Raw genomic sequence first — 23,923 nt, forward strand, 5'->3', positions numbered from 1 at the left:
GTGGGTGGGATGGGGGGGGGGGGGTAGCATCCAACCGTCTGGGACCTAGTATAAATTTGAGCTAAATTTTGAAAACTTTTATGTGAGATCTTACTATCAATGTCATTGAAGTTCTTGATCAACGAGTTTAGTGATTCCTCTTTTGGCTTTTGACCTATTTCATTGAAGTGGATTCTCTCTTTTGTAGTAGATGCCGAACCTGCTGCTCAGTGGGCGGGCGCAGCAGCTACATGGACCCCTTTCTTTATGTCGTTGCCAGCGCTTTCCCGGGTTGAGCTGGAATTCTTTATTAGAATGTCGGCAGGCAAAGCCCGAAGGAAGGCAGTTATTCCCTCGCCTTCTTCCTTTTCGATGAAAAACAAAGCAACATCTCAATCTCCCAAAGTGTTTGCCTTACCTTGCAAATCCCCCCCTCCCCCCTTCCTTCGTCGAGCCTTTCCTTTAGTGGTAAGGGATATGCACCTTACCTGAATGTCGGCAGGCATTCCGGAATTCTCCTTTTTAAGCCCCAGGTGAACATAAGCTCAAACATGATTAGAGTCCTAGCTACGCCATGCGTTCAATAAAGAAAAAAAGCCTCTGGGAAGCTGCAGGGATTACAAAAAGAGGGTGTTTTCCTGTGTTGCACTGAAAAAAGGACAAAGGAGAACATGCTCTTTGACTTTCTTTCTTCCTCCCGTGCCCGCCTAAGCCCGGCCCGGCCCGTGTTAGAGGGGAAGATTAGCAAAGCGGAAAAAGACAGAGGGAGGGGGAGCTGCATCTTATTCTCTTCGCGAGAACAATTATATTGTAGTTGCAGGCCTCTGTGATAGTCTTGGTCGGAGAGAGGTTCATCCTAAATAGAAGAAATTTGGATTTTTGTCACGCTAAAGAATGGGCTTTATAGTTTTGCCACTTAAAAATGAGTTAAAATGGAATTGCCACTCAAAACATTGTCTCTTCGAATTTCTTGCTATTATGCAGATCTGAAATAATGTTTTGAATGCCGAAGGTACAACATCCAAGATGATCAACAGCATCGAGTCACCGCTATGGACGAGGGAGCTAAATGACCAGAGCTACATTCCATCTTGTACACGAATTCAGGCTAAATGGGAGCCTAATTCCAATTCAAACATACGTGCATCGAAACAGTTGAAACTGATGAGGAGCAATTCTAATCCCTCAATTCCATGATAATTCCATCAACCAAGGAGTGCCTCTGTGATTGGTTGCCAATCTGCGGCCGCAAACAATTTCGGACTCCTGCCCTCCCATCCCCTCTCTTGCATGCCACCGCTGCCTCCTCTCTCCCTGCCACACCTCCTTCGCCACCTCCACGGCCGCACGCTCACCATGCCGCTCCTCGATCCCCTCATCCGCGCCGCCTCCTCCTCTGTTACCCCCTCCCTCTCCTTCTCCCTCTTCCTCCTCCGCTCCACGCTCCACCCCTCCCATCTCACCTTCCCCTTCCTCGCCCACATCACTGCGAGCCTGGCCTTCCCCTCCCTCGCGACCACCCTCCACGACCACCTGCTCTGTAGGGGCCTCGTCCCCGCCAACCTCCATGTCGCCAACTCCCTCGTCCACATGTGTGCGGCCTACACCGCATTTTGTCACGCCCACCGCGTGTTCGACGAAATCCCGATCCGAACCTCGTCTCCTGGAACGCGCTCCTCGATGAGTACGCCAAGTGTTAGGATCTCCCTGCATCTCGGGGGTGTTCTCACAGATGCTGTTGTGGGATGTCTCGTGGAGCGCCATGATCGACAGGTGCGTCAAGTGCGAGGAGCACCACAAGGCGCTCACGATGTTTGAGATGATGGAGAATGTGTTAGAATATTTGTGTAATTCCAAATAAATCTTAAAGACCCAACCATGTGGAGATGCGTGTGTAACTTTTAGTCCTAACTTACTAGTGGAGGTGGAGAAATACCAATATAAAAGGGATTCTCTCCTCCACCCACTTAGCATGTGTGAAAGAGAGGACTAGGAGAATACATGTGCGCTCTTGTTCGCCTCGCCTCACTGGGCTAGGCTATGGCGTTGGTGGTGCGCATGGGCACACGACACCTGCTTGAATGGTCCACCTAAATCGAGTCCAGTTGCTAGCGCAGGTGCGGCCTCCTTTTGGAGTTTTATTCTTTTGATGCGTGGGCAAACAGATAAATATATAGAAATCATGTCGGTTAAGAGTCCGATCGTTGTGCATAATAGAGTCCGATCATGACACATCTCAACCTCGCGATCCTCCCTATATATATATATATATATATATATATATATATATATATACACCAGTCATTGCCACAAAGTATACACGCATTGGGGTTTTGCCTATATTCTCTCTATTGCACCGTCGCATGTAGTCGACTCCATCCCATTGCACTGGCGTGCACCAACGAATGGGAGAGCGGGTCTTTAGAACCCGTCACTCTTATGATCCTGCATTGGGAGATGGCGACTAAGGTTTTTGGGAAGCGCTCGGCGCGACTGCTCATGATCTGCTTCCTCTACAACACCACGATCTGCTCTGTATATTGCATCTTCGTCATTGTCTACTGCATCGACATCATGGGGGCCTCCGCATATCACACTGCCATCGGGTACATATATTGCAATCTATATTAGATAGCTTGTCAAAATCTTACTCGAAAGCTAGTTGAGTGTAGTCATGGCTCGCCTCCTATTCGAAAAGCTAGTCGAGTGTAGTCGGGGCTCGTCTCCTACTTGAAAAAGCTAGTTAAGTGTTGTCGCGGCTTGTTTCCTACTCAAAACTAGTTAGTCTAGTCAAGGCTCGTTAGAGCTTGTCGAATCCTACTCGAAACTAGTCGAATTTAGTTAGGATTCATAGGAGCTAGCTGAAACCTAGTCGAAATTGGTTTTTTGTATTTGTTTTTGTTCATGTTATATCAAGAATTGAATTGAATTAAATTTGAAAGTGCTATTTTCTAACAATCCAAAAAATTTATTGTAGGAACTTTGATTTAACGATAGCTAGTTTTTGTGATGCACTGAGGCCGGACAAGTTTACTGGTGTGCACTTAAAGTGATGGCAAGTCAAAGCTTATTGCTATGAACTAATATTGGGTTGCGTCTGGCAGGCTTCAAGTAAATCTTTCCTCTGATGAGGAGAAGAAGTTTGAGGAAGCCATCACGCTCTTTGTAGGATGTGTTCTTAGCGCTCTTGCCGATCGTCTCTGTGATGTGTACATGCACATAAAGGATGCAAAGTAGTTGTGGGACGTAATGAATGCAAAATTTGGTGCATCAGATGCAGATAGTGAACTATATGTCATCGAGTATTATCATGACTACAAGATGGTCGATAATCGGTTGGTAATAAAGCAGGCTCATGAGATACAATGCATTGTAAGGGAACTTGAACTCCTAAAGTGTGACTTACTTGATAAGTTTGTGGTTAGGGGCATCATTGCTAAATTGCCTCCCTCGCAGAGGAATTTTGCCACTGCTCTAAAACACAAGAGACAAGAAATCTTTGTTGAGAGTCTAATCGTGTCTCTTGATATTGAGGAGAAAACATGGGCTAATGATGTGCATAACAAAGGAGGCGATGGACAGTCTAGCGCAAATGTGGTGCAATAGTCCTCTAATGGCAAGTTTAAAGGAAAACATAACAAAACTAAACAAACCACCAACTTCAAGAAGAAGAAGATAAACAAAGATAATAAACCTTGTTTCGTGTGCGGTGAGGTTGGCCATTGGGCTAAGATTGCTAACACCACAAAGGGAAAAAGGTTAATCAAGGAAAGAACACCAAGTATGTCAACATGACTATTGGCAATACTGAAGATGGAGCTAGTGGGCATGGTAATTTACCTACTGTTCTTTTAGTGAATCAGTATGTCAGTTGGTGGATTGATAGTAGAGTTAATGTATACGTTTATGCTGACATTTCAATGTTCTTTTCTTATCAGGTCGCTCTAGATTCTTCCATCTTAATGGGAAATGGGTCTCATGTTTCTGTTCATAGTATTGACACGTTAGATCTGTAGTTCACTTCTGAAAAGATTGTGTAACTGAGGAACGTACATCATGTCCCTTCAATAAACAAAAATCTAGTTAGCGGTTCCCTTCTCTGTAGAGATGAGTTTAAGGTGGTATTAGAGTCCAATAAAGTAGTTGTGTCAACGCATGAACTTTTTTATTGGTAAAGGCTATGGGTGCGGAGGCTTGTTCTGCTTTTCCCTTTATGATTTCTGCAATAAATCTGTGAACTATATTTGTGGCAATATTAATGGAGATAAGACTAGTGTTTGGCACTCATGGTTATATCACATAAACTTTGGTTGTATGACTCGGATTTCCAGTTTGAACCTAATTATGAATTTTTCCATTGTCAAAGGTTCTAAGTGTTAAAGTTGTGTGTAATCTAAGCAACCTTGTAAGCCTCATAAGGTAGTCGAGGAGAGAAATTTGGCATCATTAGAACTCATACATTCAGACCTATGTGAGATGAATGGTATGTTGATGAAGGGTGGCAAAAGATATTTCATGACTTTGATTGATGTTGTATCTAGATTTTGTTATGTGTATTTGTTGAAATCTAAAGATGAGGCTCATGACTACTTTAAGATCTATAAGTGGAGAGTATTTTTCTATAGTGATTTTGACTTATTTTGTAAGGAACATGAAATTATTCATAAGAGAATATGTCGGTGATATGGAATCCGGGGGTTCCCGAGTCCCGAGGCCAGGACAACACGGTGCCACATGGCGCCTTCCCTCGGGGACCACCTCCCCGAGGACCCGAGGCAAGCAAGGTCCAGGAACGGGTGCTCGGGGCCAGTAACAGGTGGTCCCCGAGCACCCAGAGGTCCCCGAGGGCCCGAGGGAAGCAAGGTCCGAGAACGGGTGCTCGGGGACCATCCCAGAGAGCCTTGAGGGCCCGAGGGAAGCAAGGTCCGGGAACGATTGCTCGGGGCCAGCAACAGATGGTCTTCAAGCACCCAGAGAACCCCGAGGACCCGAGGAAAGTAAGGTCCGGGAGTGGGTGCTCGGGGCCAGTAAAAGGTGGTCCCCGAGCACCCAGAGAGCTCCGAGGACCCGAGCAAAACAAGGTCCGGGAGTGGGTGCTCGGGGCCAAGAACAGTTGGTCCCCGAGCACCCAGAGAACCCGAGCACCCGGCAAGTCCCATGCCAGTGGACCCCGTAGGGACTCCATGATGAGGTGTCGGTCGGTGGGAGGCCCCATGCCGCATTTAATGGGGAGCGTGGACGGTCACATCCAACCACTCTCCCCCACGCCTGTCATACTGAATACGCCAGTCCCTACCACCACCTGGTAGGAAGGTGTGGGCACAATTAATACGGTGGGTCCCATCGCATGTCCCCTTGCGGAGCCCATAAAGGGAGACGGTTTGAAGATATCTCTGATGGGCATGAGGCTTATCGCCCTGTCACATCAGACAACGTCAGACCTACTCTGCCCAAACGGGCATGAGAGAGTACTCAGAGGCCAGCCGGTGGGCGCCCCTGCGCCTGCTAAAGCTGGAACGCGAAGACCAATGGAACCATCCGAGGGATGTTTTTTCAACCTTCTGTAACATCAACTATAGACCAATGATGGTCACTTTCCATTTATTGTTTACGGGAACTTGTGCCCTCGTTCTGGGCACTCCCTGAAGGGCCTCCCCCCCGGTAGATAAAAGGGGGGGGAGCACTTTGTAGATTTGTAGAGAAGGAATAGAAAAAAAGAAGAGATCGAAAGAGATCGAAAGGACCGAGAGATCGATAGACATCCGAAGAGCATTGAAATCACACTGAACACACATGAGTAAGGTATTACGCCTCCGTGAGGCCTGAACCTGTCAAAATCCTTGGTGCATTCATTTCCACTAGCTGTCGACGATCCATCCTGCCTAAGTCCCACAAGCATTAACCCCACGTACGAGGTAGTTCCAGGACCAGCCCCCTGGTCGAATCTTGAAGGGGATCCCTCAGGATCCCTGCTCGCGGTGTTCATCCACCAAAAGAATACCTCCCTATTTGTCCCAATTAAATGGGGTAGCCGAAAGGAAGAACTACACCCTGACTGACTTGGTTAATGCCATATTATACACTATAGGTTTATCTAAGGCATGGTGGGGGAGGTCTTGTTGACTTCGTGTCATGTTCTAAATAGAGTTCCTACTAAGAATAAGGTGAGAACCCCATACGAAGAATGGGAAGTGAGGAACTTTTTTATTTGCGCACTTGGGGATGCTTGGCGAAAGTCAATGTAACAATAACTAAAAAGTGCAAGATGAGACCTAAAAGAGTGGATTGTGTCTTTCTGGGATATTCTCATTGGAGCATTGCTTATAAATTTTTAGTAGTTAAATCTGAGGTATCCGACATCCTTATCGATATAATTATGGAGTCTAGATATGCTACTATCTTTGAGAATATTTTTATCATGAAGGATATACATAACAATTCTAGTCAAACTTTTGAGATAATTCCTAAACCTACCATACCACTTGAGTATTTTGAACAACCACATGAGCTAGTTCCTAAGGAGAATGACAGTGAAGCTCCAAGAAGGAGTAAGAGACAAATGAAAATAAAATCCTTTCATGATGATTTTACTATGTACCTTGTGGATGATACTCCCAAGTCTATTTCAGAAGCATATGCATCTCCAGATGCAGACTACTGGAAGGAGGTAGTATGTAGCGAGATGGATTCTATTCTTACCAATGGGACTTGGGAAGTAACAGATCGACCTTATGATTATAAACCTATGAGTTGCAAGTGGGTGTTAAAAAAGAAGCTTAGGTTTGATGGTACTATCGAAAAGTATAAGGTTCGACTTGTGGCCAAAGGTTATACCAAAAAATAAAGCAAAAATTTCTTTGATACTTATTCACTTGTCACTAGACTGACCACGATAAGAGTATTATTTTTCTTGGCTGGCGCACATGGTCTTCTCGTTCATCAAATGAACGTTAAGACAACTTTCCTTAATGGAGAGTTGGATGAGAAAATATATATGTATCAGCCTAATGGGTTTGCATTAGAAGGTCAGGAGAACAATGTATGTAAGTTGCTAAAATCTTTGTATGGTCTCAAACAAGTTCCTAAGCAATGATATGAGAAGTTCGATAGATAACATCTGTGGGCTTTGCAGTTAATGAAGCCGATAGATGTGTTTATTATTGTCATGGTGGGGGTGAGTGAGTTATTATGTGCCTGTATATTGATGACATACTGATTTTTAGGACAATCTTGATATCATTTATGAGGTTAAGTCGTACATATCTAAAATTTTTGATATGAAAGATCTGGGAAAGGCTGATGTCATTTAATATCAAGTTGATCAGAGGTGAGAATGTGATTACACTTTGACAATCCCAATGTGGAAAATATCTTGAGCCACTTTGGCTACATGGATTGCAAGATCGCTTCAACACCTGATGATCCTAGCTTAATACTTCAAAAGAATAAAAAGATTGTTAGGGATCAACTGAGATACTCCCAGATAATAGGATCACTGATGTACCTAGCTAGTGCTACAATATCTGATATCTAATTTGTTATGAGTAAATTGAGCTGGTTTACTTCCAACCCAGTCCACTGGCATGCGCTTGAGCGAGTCATGCGCTACTTGCTAGGCATTGTGAATTATGGACTTCACTATACTGGGTATTCATAAATACTAGAGGGTTATAATGATTCAAATTGGATATCTGATATTGATGAGAACAAGACCACAAGTGGATATGTATTCACTCTTGGCGGTGCTGCTGTCTCATGGATGTCTTGCAAACAGACTGTATTGAAAAGGTCAACCATGGAAGCAGAACTCACAGCGTTAGACACAACCACTGTTGAGGCGGAATGGTTGTGTGAGCTATTGATGGATTTGCTAGTGGTTGAAAAACCGATACAGGTTATCCTTATGAATTGTGATAATCAAATGATTATTGTCAAAGTGAACAGTTCTAAGGATGTCGAGGGGGGGGGGGGAATCCCTGGCAATGATTGCGGGGTGTATTGGATGACAGGTGCGCGATCTTTGTTCGGGGAGTGCCTACTGAATTTGTTTGTGTATGTGCAACTCAAGAACACCGAGGATTATCTAGATTCAGGCCCCCCTTAGGGTAATAGCCCTACATCATGTGTATTCTTTTCTTGTGGTCTCAGTTGGTTACAGATAATGTTTTTGCCCCTTCCAGAGCCCTCTCCTGTCCTCCCTTTATAGCCCAGGGGGGAAAGATCCTTACAAGTGGGCCCATCCAACTGACACATCCCTGTCTAGACGGTCAACAATAGGCTATCATTACGGAGCACGCACGTGCCACGCTAGCTCCATAGCGCTACGAGAACTGTCTCATCTGTCAGCTCCTTCTATACTTATCCGTCTGGGTTGCCCGGCCTGCTCCATCCTATCACCGATTGCCCACGCGCGCCTGCCACGCCCTTAGTGACGTCCGTGAACCTATCCTGTAACAATTAATGCCGCGGGAGGGAACATGGAAGCTCTGCGTCCGCCCCAGTCACCTCGGCCGGTGGGATGTGCCTGGGAAAGTAAAACTAAATGGGCATTAGCATTAAATGAGAGTGGTTTGGTTTGGACGAGTACCTGCCCCGCGACCAATAAGGACTGGTCGCGGGAAATCCAGCGGGGGTCGCTAGTGTGGTCGTGCGATGCCGAGTGGTCGCGCGGTGGACCCTATTTAGAGAAAAAGAACTAGTCCCGCAAGAACCGGTCGTTGACGTCCGTCCTGGCAGGGGAACCCCATATACTTTACACCGACAGTAGCCCCCAAGACCCCCCGTGGGTATGGTAGCCTGAATAGATCCTTACACAGACGCGGCTGGGTCTGGTTGCGCCATTCGAGCCTTGGACGAACTCAAGCCATGCCTGAGGAGTGGTCGGCGACGCAGCCCGTTTCAGCAATGGGTTCAGAAAACCGCACCCCGAGGGGAGATTAAGTGTCCATAGAAAAAGGATAGTGGGAGAGAGAAAATAAGGAAGCGTACGCAAGGGAGAGAATCGTGAGAGAGAGAGAAACCTTAATGGACGCTAAATTTCGAGGGAATTTTGGTTCCCCAGATGGATCCTCGGGAGCCGAGGCGGCGAAACCAAGTCGATCCTATAAATGGGAGGACAGAAGGTCCTAGAAATCTCTCCACCTTCCGAGCCCTTGCACTAGAGACCATCGCCTCCCATCCCCACCAGAGTCTTTCAAAGAACCACCACTGCATTCCCATGGCGCCGCGCACCAGAAAGGAGGCCGATTTCCCCAAGTCCAAATGCACCGTCGTGAAGCTGAAGCAGATGTATGAGAATCGACTGCTTTCGCGTCGTCTGTCCTTCGGATACCACCCTGGGGGAGAAGTTCCTGCTCCCCGTCAGGAGGAGATTGTAATCTTTGCCTTGTTTTTCTTAGCGGGTCTCGTCCCCTCCTTCTCCGAGTTCTTCTGCACCGTCATTTCCTTCTATGATATCTGCCATCTTCATCTGAACCCCAATTCCATTATCATGCTGAGCGTCTTCGCTCACATGTGCAAAAACTTCATCGGGGTCGACCCATGCCTCGATCTCTTCAGGTTTTTCTATGTGGCCCGTCTTTCGCAAGCGCCCTGACCCGGTTGACAAGCGATAATAGGTCGGCGGTCGGCGTGGGAGAGCTTGCCCAACTCTCTGCAAGGCGCACCGGCGCTTCGAGCACGCAAAGGTTGTCGAAGGAGTCGTCGGTCGTAAGGTATAACCACTCTTGGGAGGGAACACGGAAGCTTTGCGTCCGCCCCAATCGCCTCGGCCGGTGCGATGCGCCTGGGAAAGGAAAACTGCATGGGTGTTAGCATTAAATGAGAGTGGTTTGGTTTAGATGAGTACCTGCCCCGCGACCAGTAGGGACTGGTCGTGGGAAATCCAGCGGGGGTCAGGAGTGTGGTCGTGCGATGCCGAGTGGTCGCACGGTGGACCTTGTTTAGAGAAAAAGAACTAGTCCCGCAAAAACCGGTCGTTGACATCCGTTCTGGCAGGGGATCCCCATATACTTTACACCGACAAAGGATAACATAAAATCCCCAAGAGATGTAAAGAGATGATTGAAATATGTCAAAAAATTGAGAAACTCTAGGGTGATAGCTTTGGATTATATCTAAACAGCTAAGGATCTGACAGATCAATTTACAAAGGGAATATCACAGAATGTGATAGATAATGCATCGAAGGAGATGGGTATGAGACCCATGTGAGTTATACCATAGTGGTAAACCAACCTATGTGATTGAAGATCCCATAAATTAGCACCTGGGAAGAACAAACTATTGGTTAACTAAAGAAGAGTACCACACAAGCCACTTGAGTAAAGATTCAATACTCTTGAAATCTGTAAGGCATGTTGGCTATTGCCTTAATGTGTTCTGTTGGCTTTAATTAGTGAAGATGCTAACCTATAGGGTAGTTTTGAAAGAACACACCTATATGAGCCTGATTGTTGATTGCAGTCTATGAAACTTAGGTGATCTCTAATAAACTCATGAAGAGACTATAGAGTATGACTTATATGCTCCACCCGATGGGTAGCATACTAGCAACCAAGTATTAATTATGACTTTAAGTAAAACTTGTTTGCATAAAACTTGCATTTCAAGGCATAGTTCATTGTTCAAATTGTGAATGAGTGTTGCTTAATGTTCTAGGTGGATGTTTAACCCTAGCAGGTCTTCATTGAAACACTGGTATAATAAACAGTATTGAGAAACAAACAAATCTCCGTAGGACTTTGAGATTTGATAGGGAATTGTTACAATATATGGGATTAGCCCATTATATTTGTGTAATTCTAAATAAATCTCAAAGGCACAACTATATGGAGGTGGGTGTGTAACTTTTTGTCCCATCTTGACAGTGGAGGTGTAGGAAGATCAACTTAGAAGAGATTCTATTCTCCACCTACTTAGCATGTGTGAAAGAGAGTACTGGGAGAACACATGCGTGCGCTTGCTCACCTCGCCTCGCTGGGCTGGGTCGTAGCTGTGGTGGTGGGCGCGGGCGCACGGTACCTGCATGAATGGTCTGTCGAAATCAGGTCCAGTTGCTAGCGCAAGTGTGGCCTCTTTTTGTATTTTTATTCTTTTGCTGCGTGGGCAAACAGATAAATATATGGAAATCATGTCGGTTAAGAGTCCGATCATGACGCATAATAGAGTCCGATCATAGCGTGTCTCAATCATGATCCTCCCTCTATATATATCTGCCAGTCGTTGCCACAAAGTATACACACATTAGGGTTTTACGTATATTCTCTATGTTGCGCCGTCGAACGTATTCTACTCCATCCCGTTGTGCCGGCGTGCACCGACAAACGGGAGAGTAGGTCTCCAGAACCCATCACTCTTGGGATACTTTACCGGGAGAGGGCGAATAAGATTTTTGGAAAGCTCTCGGCATAATTGCTCATGATCTGCTTCCTCTATTTCATTACGATCTATTTCGTCTACTGCATTTTTATCATCGTCTACTGCATCGACATCACAGGGGCCTCCACATCTCATGCTGTCATTGAGTACGTACATTGCAATCTATATTAGATAGCTTATTGAAATTCTACTCGAAAGCTAGTCGAGTGTAGTAGGGGCTTGTCTCCTACTCGAAAAGCTAGTCGAGTGTTGTTGGGGCTCATCTCCTACTCAAAACTAGTCAAGGTTCGTCGGAGCTTATTGAATCCTACTCGAAACTCGTCAAATCTAGTCGGGGTTCATAGGAGCTAGTCGAAACCTAGTCGAAATTAGTTTTTTTGCATTTGCTCGTGTTCATGTTATATCAGGAATTTAAATTTAATCAAATTTGAAAGTGCTATTTTCCAACAGAATGTCACCGCAGCGGCGGCAGAGGATGGGGCCAATAGGGCTGTCTACGAGCCGAGCTCGAGTGAGCCCATCATCTTAAGCTTGAGCTTGATAGGAACTCGAGCTAAGTTCGATCCGAACTAAAGATCTGGCCGAGCTTACAACTAGACTTGAGTTTGGCTTGTTAGGGTCTCGAGCCGAGCTTGAATCGAGTCTAGAGTAAGTCGAGTTCAAGTAGCTCGCGAGCCTCGAGTTTTTTATAGTCATATTTATGAGCCACATGTGTATTTAGTCATGTGACCTTGAGGTTGGGCGATTGGACTTTGGCTTGGATAGTGAGCTTAAAATAAACTTTCCTAAAGGGAATGGACACCGGCTTTGTCCCGGCGGAAAGCAATTGGAGTTAGTCAAACTTTTGACGAGTTATTCGAGCTTAAGTTCGATAGGATCGTAAGCTTGTGACTAGATTTGAGTTTGGCTTGTTAGGGTCTCGAGCCGAGTTCGAATCGAGTCTATAGCGAGTCGAGTTCGAGTAACTCATGAGCTTTGAGCTTTTTTTACACCTCTATAGGCTAGGGTGAGGGCAAACGACGTCACGATGGTGAGCGTGCTCGGCGCGTGCGCACACCTGGGGGACCTAGTGCGGGGAAGGCGGTGTCGGCTATGCCCAGGAACGCACACACACAAGCGAACGCGAGGTAGAAGAAGCAAGCGAACGCGAGGTAGAAGAAGCACAGTAGATTTTCCGGCGACGAACTCGCATGTCTCTTAGCTAGATTATTCTCTGGACTTAGCCCCAGGAAACGATGGAGTACAAGCGCTATTTAACAGCCAGGGGACGCACACCTCGGAGCCACGAACTCCCTGCCCGGCCAGCTCGCCATGATCCGCACGATTCGGTCTTCAACGTCCCGAGCACCACACGCTCGTTCCCGGATGACTCGGACTCACCGACGCGAACGCACTGCGCTCTCTGCGCTCTCCACGACACACACGCACTGACCAGAACATATCTCGGTCAGGTTTATTTTCCTAACAATCACCCCCCTAAACCTGACATCACCATACGCGCCGACTCACAGCAGGCATGGCTCCTCGTCGGCGTCCGCGAGGAGGGCCCTCTCCTTCTTCGTCTCCCGGCAGTCCCTGGCGAGGTGGCCACGAACGCCGCAGTTGAAGCACCTCCCTCGGTTGCGGCGCTCCGAACGCCCGCTGGTCCCCGAACACGTGCTACTGCCGCCGTCGTCGTCGACGTGGCTGCCACTGCCCTTGTCGCCGCCGCCTTCGCGCCGCGCATTTCCGCCGCGCCTCGCATCGCCGCCGTGCGCACGCTCCTTGCCGCTGCGCTGACGAGCTTCCCACTGCTCCTCAGTGAGCAGCAGACGCCCAGCACCCCCCGTCTCCTCATCGACGTCGCGAGGCTCCTCCACCACGCGCAGCCGTCCGACGAGCTCCTCCACGGACATGGTGTTGAGGTCCATAAGCATCTCGATCGCCACCGCGACCTGCTTCATCTTCTTCGGGACCACACGCAGGATCTTCTTCACCACACGGCTGTCCTCCATTGCCTCGCCAAGCTCGCGCAAGCTGGCGACAAGCCCGTTGATGCGCATCGCAAAGTCGTCGACGGACTCCCCGTCGTGGAACGTGACATTCTCGAACTCCTTCAAGAGACGTTGCACGTTCGCGGACTTCACGCGATCATCGCTGACCCTCATCATCTTCACTGCCTCCCACGCTTCTTTCGCCGACTTCTTCACGGCGAGCCCGGCCTTCATCTCCGGCGGCACCGCGCTCAAGATGGCGGCCAGCGCCCGTCGATCCTTGGCGCGCTCGGCGCTGACGGCCTCCACAGCATCCCAGAGCTCCAACGCCTCTAGGCTCACCTGCATGACCAATGACCACTCATGATAGTTGGTCTTGGTCAGTAGCGGCAGCTCAACTGCGCCGGTGTTGGGGACGACGCGCTCCGCCGCGACGCCGGGCTTCTGCGGAGTGCCGGACATCTTCGTTCCTTGCTCTGGTACCAATTGTCGGCTATGCCCAGGAACGCACACACACAAGCAAACGCGAGGTAGAAGAAGCAAGCGAACGCGAGGTAGAAGAAGCACAGTAGATTTTCCGGTGACGAACTCGCCTGTCTCTTAGCTAGATTATTCTCTGGACTTAGCCCCAGGAAACGATGGAGTACAAGGGCTATTTAACAGCTAGGGGATGCACACCTCGGAGCCACGAACTCCCTGCCCGGCCAGCTCGCCATGATCCACACGATTCGGTCTTCAACGTCCCGAGCACCACACGCTCGTTCCCGGATGACTCGGACTCACCGACGCGAACGCACCGCGCTCTCCGCGCTCTCCACGACACACACGCACTGACCAGAACATATCTCGGTCAGGTTTATTTTCCTAACAGGCAGGTGCACCAGTGCCTTAGGGACCATGGGTTCCCGCTGAACCTCAGGCTCGCAACCTCGCTCGTCGACGTGTATGCCAAGTGTGGGGCGATCGGCGAGGCACTCGGGGTGTCCCGGGCTGTGCCGGTGGACAGGACCGATGTCTTGATATGGAACGCCGTGATCGGCGGGCTGGCAGTGCATGGCATGGCCGGGCACCGAATCGGTGGACATGTTCCGGGAGATGCAGCATGCTGGGGTTGTGCCGGATGAGATCAAGTACCTTTGTGTGTTGAGCGCTTGTGTGCACGGTGGTCTGGTGGATGAGGCTTAGAGGTTCTTCCGCTCGCTTGAAGCGCAAGGGCTCAGACCGCACATCGAGCATTACGCTTGCCTGGTAGATGTGCTCGGTCGAGCAGGGTGCTTGAGGAAGCATATGGTGTCGTTATAAGCATGCCAATGAAGCCCAGTGTTTCTGTGCTTGGTGCTCTCCTGAATTCCTGTCATTTGCATGGATGGGTGGAGCTGGGGGAGGTAGTCGGCAGGCAGCTTGTCCAATTGCAGCAAGACCATGATGACAGGTACATTGGCTTGTCCAATATCTACGCTGTTGCTAGGCGGTAGCAAGAGGCAAAGAAAGCGAGAAAGGTGATGGAGGAGGGGTGTAAAGAAGGTCCCTGGATTTAGTGAGATTGATGTCGGTTGAGGATTCTGCAGGTTTATTGCGCAGGATAAGACTCATCCGGGCTCGGCAGAGATTTATGCCTTGTTGAATCTAATAGCATTTGAGATGAAAATAAAGGATGATGCTACCATTCCAGATTACCTCTGTGCACACTGCTAGGAAGATGGTTGCACCTGTGGATCTCTCAGAAAACAATTTCCATGAAGCAGTTTGATCATATTTTCGGAGTGAATCCGGGCACAGTTTTTGCTACTACAGTTCTGGCCACTGAAGCACTATCCAAAGCATCATTTAGGCTAAGTGGAAGCTAAACGCCAGTTACAACCTAGTTGTGAGCAGCTCCACCAAGAGACAGATATTTGCAGATAAGAAGCGGCACATGCGTTACACATTCTCTACTGGAAGAGTGCAGAAGTGGTCTTGGGATTCTCCTAGCTGATTTGAAAATTTAGTAAAACTGAAGAGTGAAATTAATGAAGATCATGATTACTGCATGTGCATTGCTAGAATAGCAGGCAGACAGCACGTGACATACGGAAAAGCTTTCTTCAGGAATTGCTTCACCTGTAGCTTCTGCTTGTATGGCAAATTTGGAGATTATGTGAAAACCGTATCACTGTGATTTCATCAGTCATAAGCATGTGCTGAAACTGTGTATGGAGCAATTTTATCATGTACCAGGAGCATGTTCCGGTATTTTATATGGAAGTGCATAAGCAAATTCTGCTCTACATCACTTCGGTACAGATTCTCTTCTTTTTATGCATATCAATTGTGTCAATATGGATAAACAGAAATTCTACAGGTAGGTGCGCACAAAGTGCAACACGTGCAAACTCAGGAAGCAATGAGCTATAAGAACTACCTGAATGCTCTAATTTGGCATTAATACAACTTAAAAAGTTACTTGAGAACCAAGTTAAACTGTGCAATAAGACTTGTACTCCGAAAAAGGACTACTTGAGCTTTGATTAAGCTCTGATAAAAAAAGATGGAACGTCCTAGTTGTTGAGAAGACTGCACTTGACAACTCCATTTGACATTTACCAAAAAATGTAAACCTATCCATTATTTAGTGATGGCCGCACTGGGTTGCACCAAACATGCTTACAATTGTCATGCTCTCTGACTTGTAAGGTAATGACAACTCCATTTGACATTTCAGTCACTTGCTGTTTTTGCTAAACTATGCAATTCAAATCATGCAAGAAACACCTCATCTGTTAGTTCTGTGAATCATTGTGTTCTCACAAGCTTGGGCGTCCACCTTTGCCACGCAAAACACCTCCCTTCCCCAGCTTTAATATCTGCAATTCTTCTCTTCAAGTCAAGGCCTTTTCTTTTCTTTTCATCACTTACTAATTCTTTTGAATTGCCGATCAGGGGATGCTCCGGTGTTCCAAGTTTACTGCTCTCGACAATCTTCTGCACCATCTCCAGCACCTCGCTCATCTTCGGCCGATACCTGGCCTGGCGCACCAGGCACTTGTTTGCCACTGATGCAAGCTTGGCTGCTGACTTTATGCAGTAGTTCCCTTCAAGCCTCGGATCGATTACGGTCTCAAGCTTCTTAGCGTCGGAAGAGTAAGGCTTCACCCAGTCCACAAGATTCCGCTCGCCTCTTGGCCTGTTCCGGTCCACAGGTCGCCGCCCTGTAAGGAGCTCATAAAGCACCACACCGTAGCTCCATATGTCATTCTTGGTGCTGAGGCGTCCTGTGTGGATATATTCAGGAGCTGCATATCCAATAGTCCCCACCACCTGTTTGATTGTCATACAAAACAAAAATTGGATAATTAGAAGCTTTCAACAGATTTTGATATCTGAGTACATTTACGCTAGTGGTTGCAGAATGTTAGAATCACATGTAAAATGTTGGAACTGGAAAGCACCCAGAAAAGCCAGCTGATTTTAACTGACCAGAAAGGTTAGGTGGCTTTTCTGACCCGTCCTTCGGCACTAACGTGCAAGCTAACCGAAAGTGCCTAGCTGTGTTTTCTACTTTTATTTTTATTTTTTTGAAAGGGTTTTCTACTTTTATTTGCTTGTGTAGAAGATGTGATATGATCAGATCCTTATTTTCGCAAGGCCACCAACATTTGAGAAGTACTTGCCGCTAAGTTTTCAAGCACGTGAAGCAGTTCCTTGACCAGATCAGCGAAAGGGTTTTCTACTTTTATTTGCTTGTGTATAAGATGTGATATGATCAGATCCTTATTTTCGCAAGGCCACCAACATTTGAGAAGTACTTGCTGCTAAGTTTTCGAGCACGTGAAGCAGTTCCTTGACCAGATCAGCATGGTAGAATGATTCTGTGTTGTAACCACCCTTGTGTTTGCTACTTTGTTCCAGGTACTTGAGGAACATGAGAAGCTGTCTTTGAGATAAAGTGCCATCATTTTGTAGCAAGGAACTAAGAACAGTGCCATAATCAAATTCTGAACATTGTGCAAAGAAGATAAAGCTCTTGGTTTTCTGTCGCATACCGCTGTGGAGACATGGCTTCCTTCTTGCGGTCCCAATCTCGCCAAGCCGAAGTCTGACAGTTTCGCGTTCCAGCTCTCGTCGAGAAGAATGTTCGAAGGCTTCAGATCACGAAATATTATCTGAAAAAAAGCATTGTAATTATGCAGGTCATGTCAGACTCGTCGATGAACAAGTAAAACAATGCAATGTTTCTTCTCATTGGCACAGAGCGGAAGGGAAGAGGAAGGGGAAATGCAGCAATCAGAAGAACATCTGGTACCCAAACAAATCCTGACCTATGGTTCATGACCATCTGAATGAGTGAATGGAGAGGCGAATGGACTGTACCTTGAATTCGGATTCTTCATGGAGATACTTCAACCCTCGAGCGGTATCAAGCGCCACCCTCAGCCTCATCGGCCACGACGCCGGCCGCGGCGACCTCACCGACAGATGGTCCGCCAGGCTCCCGTTGGGCATGAACTCGTACACGAGCAGCAGCTGCATCCCCCTCTCGTCGTCCTCGGCGCAGTAGCCGATGAGCTTCACCAGGTTCGGGTGATCCACCACCCCGAGCACGTTCACCTCGGTTATCCACTCCTTGTGCCCCTGCAGGCCCTTGCGGCCGAGCTGCTTGATGGCGACGTCGAGGCTCCTGCGCGGCTCTAGCGCGCTCCGGATGGTGCCGCGGTAGACGCAGCCGAAGCCGCCCTCGCCGAGCACGAGCGCGCGGCTGAACCCGCGGGTGGCGCTCTTGAGCTCCTGGAAGGTGAAGATGCGGAGGGTATTGGGCGGCCGCTGCGACAGCGACAGCTGCCGGCACCGGCCGAACGACCCGGCGCTGCTGAGCTCTGACACGTTGAAGGAGCACTCGGACCCCGAACGCCGCACCTCGCGGTCCGTCGACGTCGTGCTGTTGTTGGACCGCGCGGACAGCGACCGCGCCGGCGCCGCCACCGGCCCGCGCCGCTCGTCCCCCTCCCTCTCCCGCTCCCGCTCCCAGCCCACGAACCGGAAACACTGCATGGCACCTCTGCTCCCCGGAGACGCCGCCCTTGCTCTGCAACAGCATCATGACAAGAAACCATGACGCACTTTTTTCACTCATTTTGAATGGCAGCAATGGCACCAAGCAAGAACTTTCTACTCATTACGCAACAGCAAGGTGAAGACCACATGATGAACCATCCACAAGCAAAATGGGAAAGAATCCTCAAAGGAAGGTTGGAAAGTGGATCGACCTCTCCATTTGGCAAGAAAGCAAAGTTTTGGAACCAAACAAATGATTAATCCCCTTCAAAACAAAAGCGAAACTGAACACCAATTTAATCAAATTTCGAAGCCCCGCACCCACCAAATCTTAAGATGGCGAGTGAGAGGACAGCAAGACACCACCCACGACGACACGCCCAAGGAGATGACCAGCCTAGCCATGGCAAACATTTTCAAGCCTTCCCCTCCATCCTCCCAACCAACCTTCAACATCCGCGAAATCGTTATCAATGGCGTTACCCGAATCCTTTCTCCGCACCCAACCCTACACAACGAACGAATCCCGTTCCCGGTTCCCACCCAAGAACAAAAGCTTTCGATCGCTCACCTGGCGCGTGGTGGCATGGGCCTAGCCGCGCCTCCACATGTGGGGGAGGAAGACGCGGTAGCTCGCCGCGAGCTCGGAATCCGCCCTGGATTGGATTGGGTTGGATTGGGGTGAAGGGTTAGCGGGTCAATGGAGACGAGGGTTAATCGTTGTCTGCTCGTCCACTACGCGCGGCGGCGGCGGCTTCGGCTTCGGCTTCGGCTTCTTCCTCCTCCCCTTCCTGTCTCTTTCTGCTCGTCCCCTTTCTGTTTGGTTGGTTACTTGCTTTGGGGGCGAGAGAAATGTGGGATAGCGAGAGGTTTAAATGGTGGGACAACGAAACGTGGAGAAGGGTGAATTGGGATCCTATTGTTAAGAAACTGCTGTTATAGGATGCAGGAGATTCCTTGAAAACGATGATAAAGAGATATATAATGTACAAGAAATATTATTTATTTTTTATTTATTTGTGTTTATAAGGAGGGGTGTTGCTCCGTATATATAGTGCTAAAAATTTATAAAAGATAGAATTAATCTATAAGAGATAAAGATCCATTACTAGAAGGTCAAATCTTTGGAGATCGAGATGGTTCAAATTCTATTGTAAACTTTCAAGTTTCCTAACACTCTCCATTGGCACTTCTCGCGAAAGATATATGTCTTACCAAAATTTTTCAAAAAACCAGTGAGAAAAATTGAGAGAAAGAGTACATATCTTACGATATGGTCATACGAATTGCCTCATTAAAAATCTTAGTATGAGAAACTTCAGAAAAAACTCATCTAAAGAAAAAAGAGTACAATTCACTAAAAAATATTTCATATAATCTTCATGATTAACTTTGTGCACTTAATCTTCTTAACTAAGATTTAATTCTTCATATCGGTATTATGTGAAAATTCTCCCCTAAAATGTGCAACTCTCTAAGCCTTATCATTCCAATACCACGAACACATCTTTCAAAAGTAGATGCAATGAGAGACTTGGTGAATAATTTTACAAGATTTTCATATGACTTAGTATGCATTACTTTTATTTCGTTCATCTTATGTAATTCATGAGCATAAAAGAACTTGTGGTTGATATGCTTCGTTAAGTTACTTTTCACAGATCCTGATTGTACCTGTGTGACACATGCAACATTATCTTCATAGATAATAGTAAGGGTGTTAGTAGTGTTCAAACCACATGATTGCTAGATATGATTGATCACTCTTTTAAGTCATGCGTATTTTTATGCGGTTTCATATAAAGTTATTATTTCCGAGTGGTTCGTCGAAGTAGATATAAGACTTTGCTTTGACGATTTTCAGGAAATTACAGTTCTACCACATAGGAAAACATAGATAGTCTGTGATTTCGCTGTATACGGGTCTGATAGGTACCTAGCATCTGCGTATCAACAAGACTTAAGTCCTGATTATTTCTATAGAACAGTCTCAGATCTTCTCTACCTTGCAAGTAGCGCAGAATATCCTTTAATCCCTTCTAATACCTTTTAGTGGGCTCTGTATTGTATTGTGCAAGTAGATTTACTGCAAACGCTATGTCTGGTCTAGTGCAACTAGCCAGATGCATCAGCGCGTCTATTGCACTTAAGTATGAGAATTCCGGTCCCAATACTTCCTCTCCCTCTCCTCTAGGTCTATAGGGATCTTGATCTACTTGCAATGATCTTTCGACCATGAGAGTTTTAGCGAGAAATAATTTTTTAAAACCAAACTGTGCTAATACCTTCTGAGTGTAGTTTGATTGATGTACAAAGATTTCATCTGCCACATCTCCAGTTGCAGGCCCAAGCAAAATTTGGTTTTACCCAAATCTTTCATTTCGAATTCAGACTTCAAGTATGAACTTGCTTCTTCTATTTCTTCTTCTGTACTGATGATATTCAGATCATCTACATATACAGATATAATGCAAAGTCCATTCTGAAACCTTCTTATAAATACACCGGGACAATCTGCGCTATTTGTGTAGCCTCGTTTTTCAAGAAATTCACTCAAATGATTATACCACATTCTACCTGACTGTTCCAACCCATATATCGACTTCTCAACTGTACGCTATAAAGGTGTCTATTTCCTCTATCCTGATTCAAGAATGGTATTCCTTCAAGTACCTTTATATAAATGTCTAAATCTAGGCTCCCATAAAGATATGCGGTCACAACATCCATTAATTTCATTTTCAACTCCAGGCTGATTGCCATTGAGATTAATTATCTAAAGGTAATGTCATCCATCACCAGGGAATAGGTTTCTTCATAATCAACGTATGGTCGTTAAGTGAAATCTTATGCCACTAGTCGTGTTTTATACCTCACAATTTCATTCCTTTCATTCCTGTTACAAACAAAAATTTACTTGTATCCTACTGGCTTGATGTGGGGAGGTGTGCGGCATACTGGCCCAAAAACCTCTCTTTTGTTAAGGGACAACGGTTCAGCTGTTATTGCCTTCTGCCAGTCTTCCCAATCTGACCTCATTCTACATTCAGTGAGCTATACAAGCTCAGGGTCATAATCTATAACTGTGGCAATTTTGTTTGTAAAGTATGTGTCGACTATTATGGTTGCTCTATTCCAGGATTCCCTGAATTCATATAGTTTATTGCTATTTCATAATTGGCTGCACTTTCAGGTGCTTCTTCATCTTGCTCTTCATAATTTCTTATTGTTTGAGCCAGGTCCTTTAGTTTACTAGTGTCAATTTCAGCGCGCGTATTTTCACTGGTTTCTTCCTGCGTGGGAAGATTCAAATCCGGTATGCCTACATCCTGAGGTTCCATACCATCGCCAGGTCTCAACTGACTCCCCTTCGTTTTCCTTTGGAGCACTCTTGTGATCAGCTGTGGTAAGATCTCATTTCCCACTTTTGCCAGACATCTCTAGCTATTTGGGGACTTGATAAACCAAATTTCTTATCCTTTTATTGTTTTTCGAAGCTCCTAGGACAAGATGAGGGGTGCCTTCTTTTGGTACTTTCACCCTTTTCGGTGCATTGCGTGCAGGCACATGTGACTTAGTCACGCTCTTCAAATCACAAAAATGATTAGGTAGATTGTTTGCTAATTTCTGCAAATCGATGATTTTCTATACTTCATCATTTGCTTCACTACTGTGAGGATCATGTGCTGTAATTCCTTCAGCCTGCCATATAATTTCCCAATATTTTTCATCCAAGGGTATATTTTCTCCCCTAATGATAAAAAATTATTTTCATCAAAAATGCAGTTAGCGAAGCAGGCCGTATGCAGATTTCTAGTTGTTGGTTCTAAATATCGGATTATAAGTGCAGTCTCATAACCGACATATATTCTAATTTTCCGCAAAGGTCCCATAACAGTTCTTTGTGACGGCGGTATTGGCACATAAACCATATATCCAAATTTATGTAAATGGAAAATCTTCGAAATTACACCTTACACTAGTTGCATAGGTGAATGAATGTTGTAGGAGGATGATCTATAATTAATGACTGCCGCCGCATGCAACACTGCATGTCCCCAACATGTAGCAGACAAATTACAGTGCTGCAACAAATGTCTAGCAATGAGCTTTATTCTCTTTATCAGCGCTTCGGCTAGTCCATTCTGAGTGTGGACATGCGGTACAGAATGTTGAACTTTAATTCTCATACCAATGCAATAATCATCGAATGCTTTAGAAGTAAATTTTTCAGCGTTGTCCATTCTAATGGACTTCACTCAATGATCCGGAAAATTATTCCTGATTTGTATGATCTGGGAGATCCACTTTGCAAAGGTGTGGTTGCGGGTAGATAATAGACATACATGCGACCACTTTGAGGATACGTCTATTAATACCATAAAGTATCGAAACGGGCTAGAAAGCTGTTGAATAGGACCACAAATATCCCCTTGGATTTGGTCCAAGAATGCAGGGATTTCATCTTGTACCTTCAAGGTAGATGATCTTATTATTAATTTCCTGATAGCACATGCAGGGCATACAAAATCTTCAAGATTCGGGAAATTCTTCACATTTATGCCATGACCTTGTGAGTTAGTAATTATGTTCCTCATCATTCTAAGATCAGGGTGACCTAATCTATCATGCCATAAAGAGAATAATTTCATACTATGAAATACAATCTTCAAGATAGTGAACACTTCAGGTGCCCTAATGCGAGTGTAGTACATGCCGCTACTCATGGAGAAAAGTTTTTCTAGTATTCTCATTTCACTATCATGCTTAGTGATGTATAAGTACTCGCTATCATCTTCTTCACCAGTTTCTACATGGAAACCGTTAGCACGAATATCTTTAAAAACTTAAGAGATTCCTTGTAGATTCAGGGTACAATAATGCTTCTTCAATGTGTAAAGTAGTTCTCATAGGTAGTATGAATGTGGCTCTTCCAGAACCTACTATGTATTTATCACTACCAGTGACAGTTATTACTTTTCCAGAGCTATTTTTAATAGATTAAAAATACACCTTTTCTTTTAAGATGGTGTTTGTGGTTCCACTATCCACAATACACATTTCCTTCATGCAGACGCCACACATATTCTATAAATAAAATATTTAATCATTCACATGTGAGAAAGTAGCAACAAGACTAAATGCTTTATTAACTATCAAAAAAATTATCTGTAGCTCAGATTGCTTTTCTAGAGCTTACATTTATTCATTCAATCCTTTTAAATTCAGAAACTAAGTAAATAGCTAATTACTCTAATTCTAGATAGAGTCTGCGAAACATCCTACTACTTCATCTTCAATGGCTTTCTTTTCTGTTTCATCCATTACGACATCATCTATGGCAGTGGAGGAGGGCAAAGTAGAGGCCTCCGCATATTTCATTGGGAGGTCTTTCATTATCAATGTGGGAGCGTCATCAACTTTCATGTGAGATGCTTCCCTTTCAACTACTGTTGCTTTGTCCACTTCCATCCCTACTGCAATGGTGAGGTGTGCTTCTAGTTGCTCCTTCTTCTTCTTCCGGTATGCTTCCACAACATGCTTTGGTGCTTTACAGATTC

The 23,923-nt window shown here is 46.0% G+C and overlaps 1 protein-coding gene and 1 pseudogene across 2 annotated transcripts; one reads left to right on the plus strand and one right to left on the minus strand.

Annotated features, from left to right (window-relative positions):
- The first annotated feature begins 18 nt into the window (after positions 1–18).
- Positions 19–15,026, plus strand: LOC133903145 (pentatricopeptide repeat-containing protein At5g08305-like; annotated as a pseudogene).
- Positions 15,027–15,715: 689 nt separating this feature from the next.
- LOC133903786 (serine/threonine-protein kinase PCRK1-like) lies at positions 15,716–19,236 on the minus strand. 2 transcript variants are annotated; one of them, XM_062345248.1, is made up of 4 exons: positions 18,934–19,236; positions 17,682–18,393; positions 17,354–17,473; positions 15,716–16,628 (listed from the first exon to the last, which is right to left on the minus strand). In XM_062345248.1, exons 1-4 carry the CDS (start codon positions 18,948–18,950, stop codon positions 16,104–16,106), a joined length of 1,374 nt encoding a protein of 457 aa, XP_062201232.1. In that variant the 5' UTR covers positions 18,951–19,236; the 3' UTR covers positions 15,716–16,103. The 2 variants fall into 2 exon arrangements, with proteins under 2 accessions (XP_062201232.1, XP_062201233.1); XM_062345249.1 differs by lacking the exon at positions 18,934–19,236 and adding an exon at positions 18,688–18,895.
- Positions 19,237–23,923: the final 4,687 nt, after the last annotated feature.

This window comes from Phragmites australis, chromosome 21 (genome assembly GCF_958298935.1).
Source record: "Phragmites australis chromosome 21, lpPhrAust1.1, whole genome shotgun sequence".
NCBI classification, from domain to species: Eukaryota; Viridiplantae; Streptophyta; class Magnoliopsida; order Poales; family Poaceae; genus Phragmites; species Phragmites australis.

Excerpts from the sequence above, each read along its gene's own strand:
- LOC133903786 (XM_062345248.1), bottom strand. Across the intron at positions 17,474-17,681 it reads ATGAAGAATCCGAATTCAAG|ATAATATTTCGTGATCTGAA; the intron begins GTACAGTCCATT and ends GCTTTTTTTCAG. Across the intron at positions 16,629-17,353 it reads GAAGCCATGTCTCCACAGCG|GTGGTGGGGACTATTGGATA; the intron begins GTATGCGACAGA and ends ACAATCAAACAG.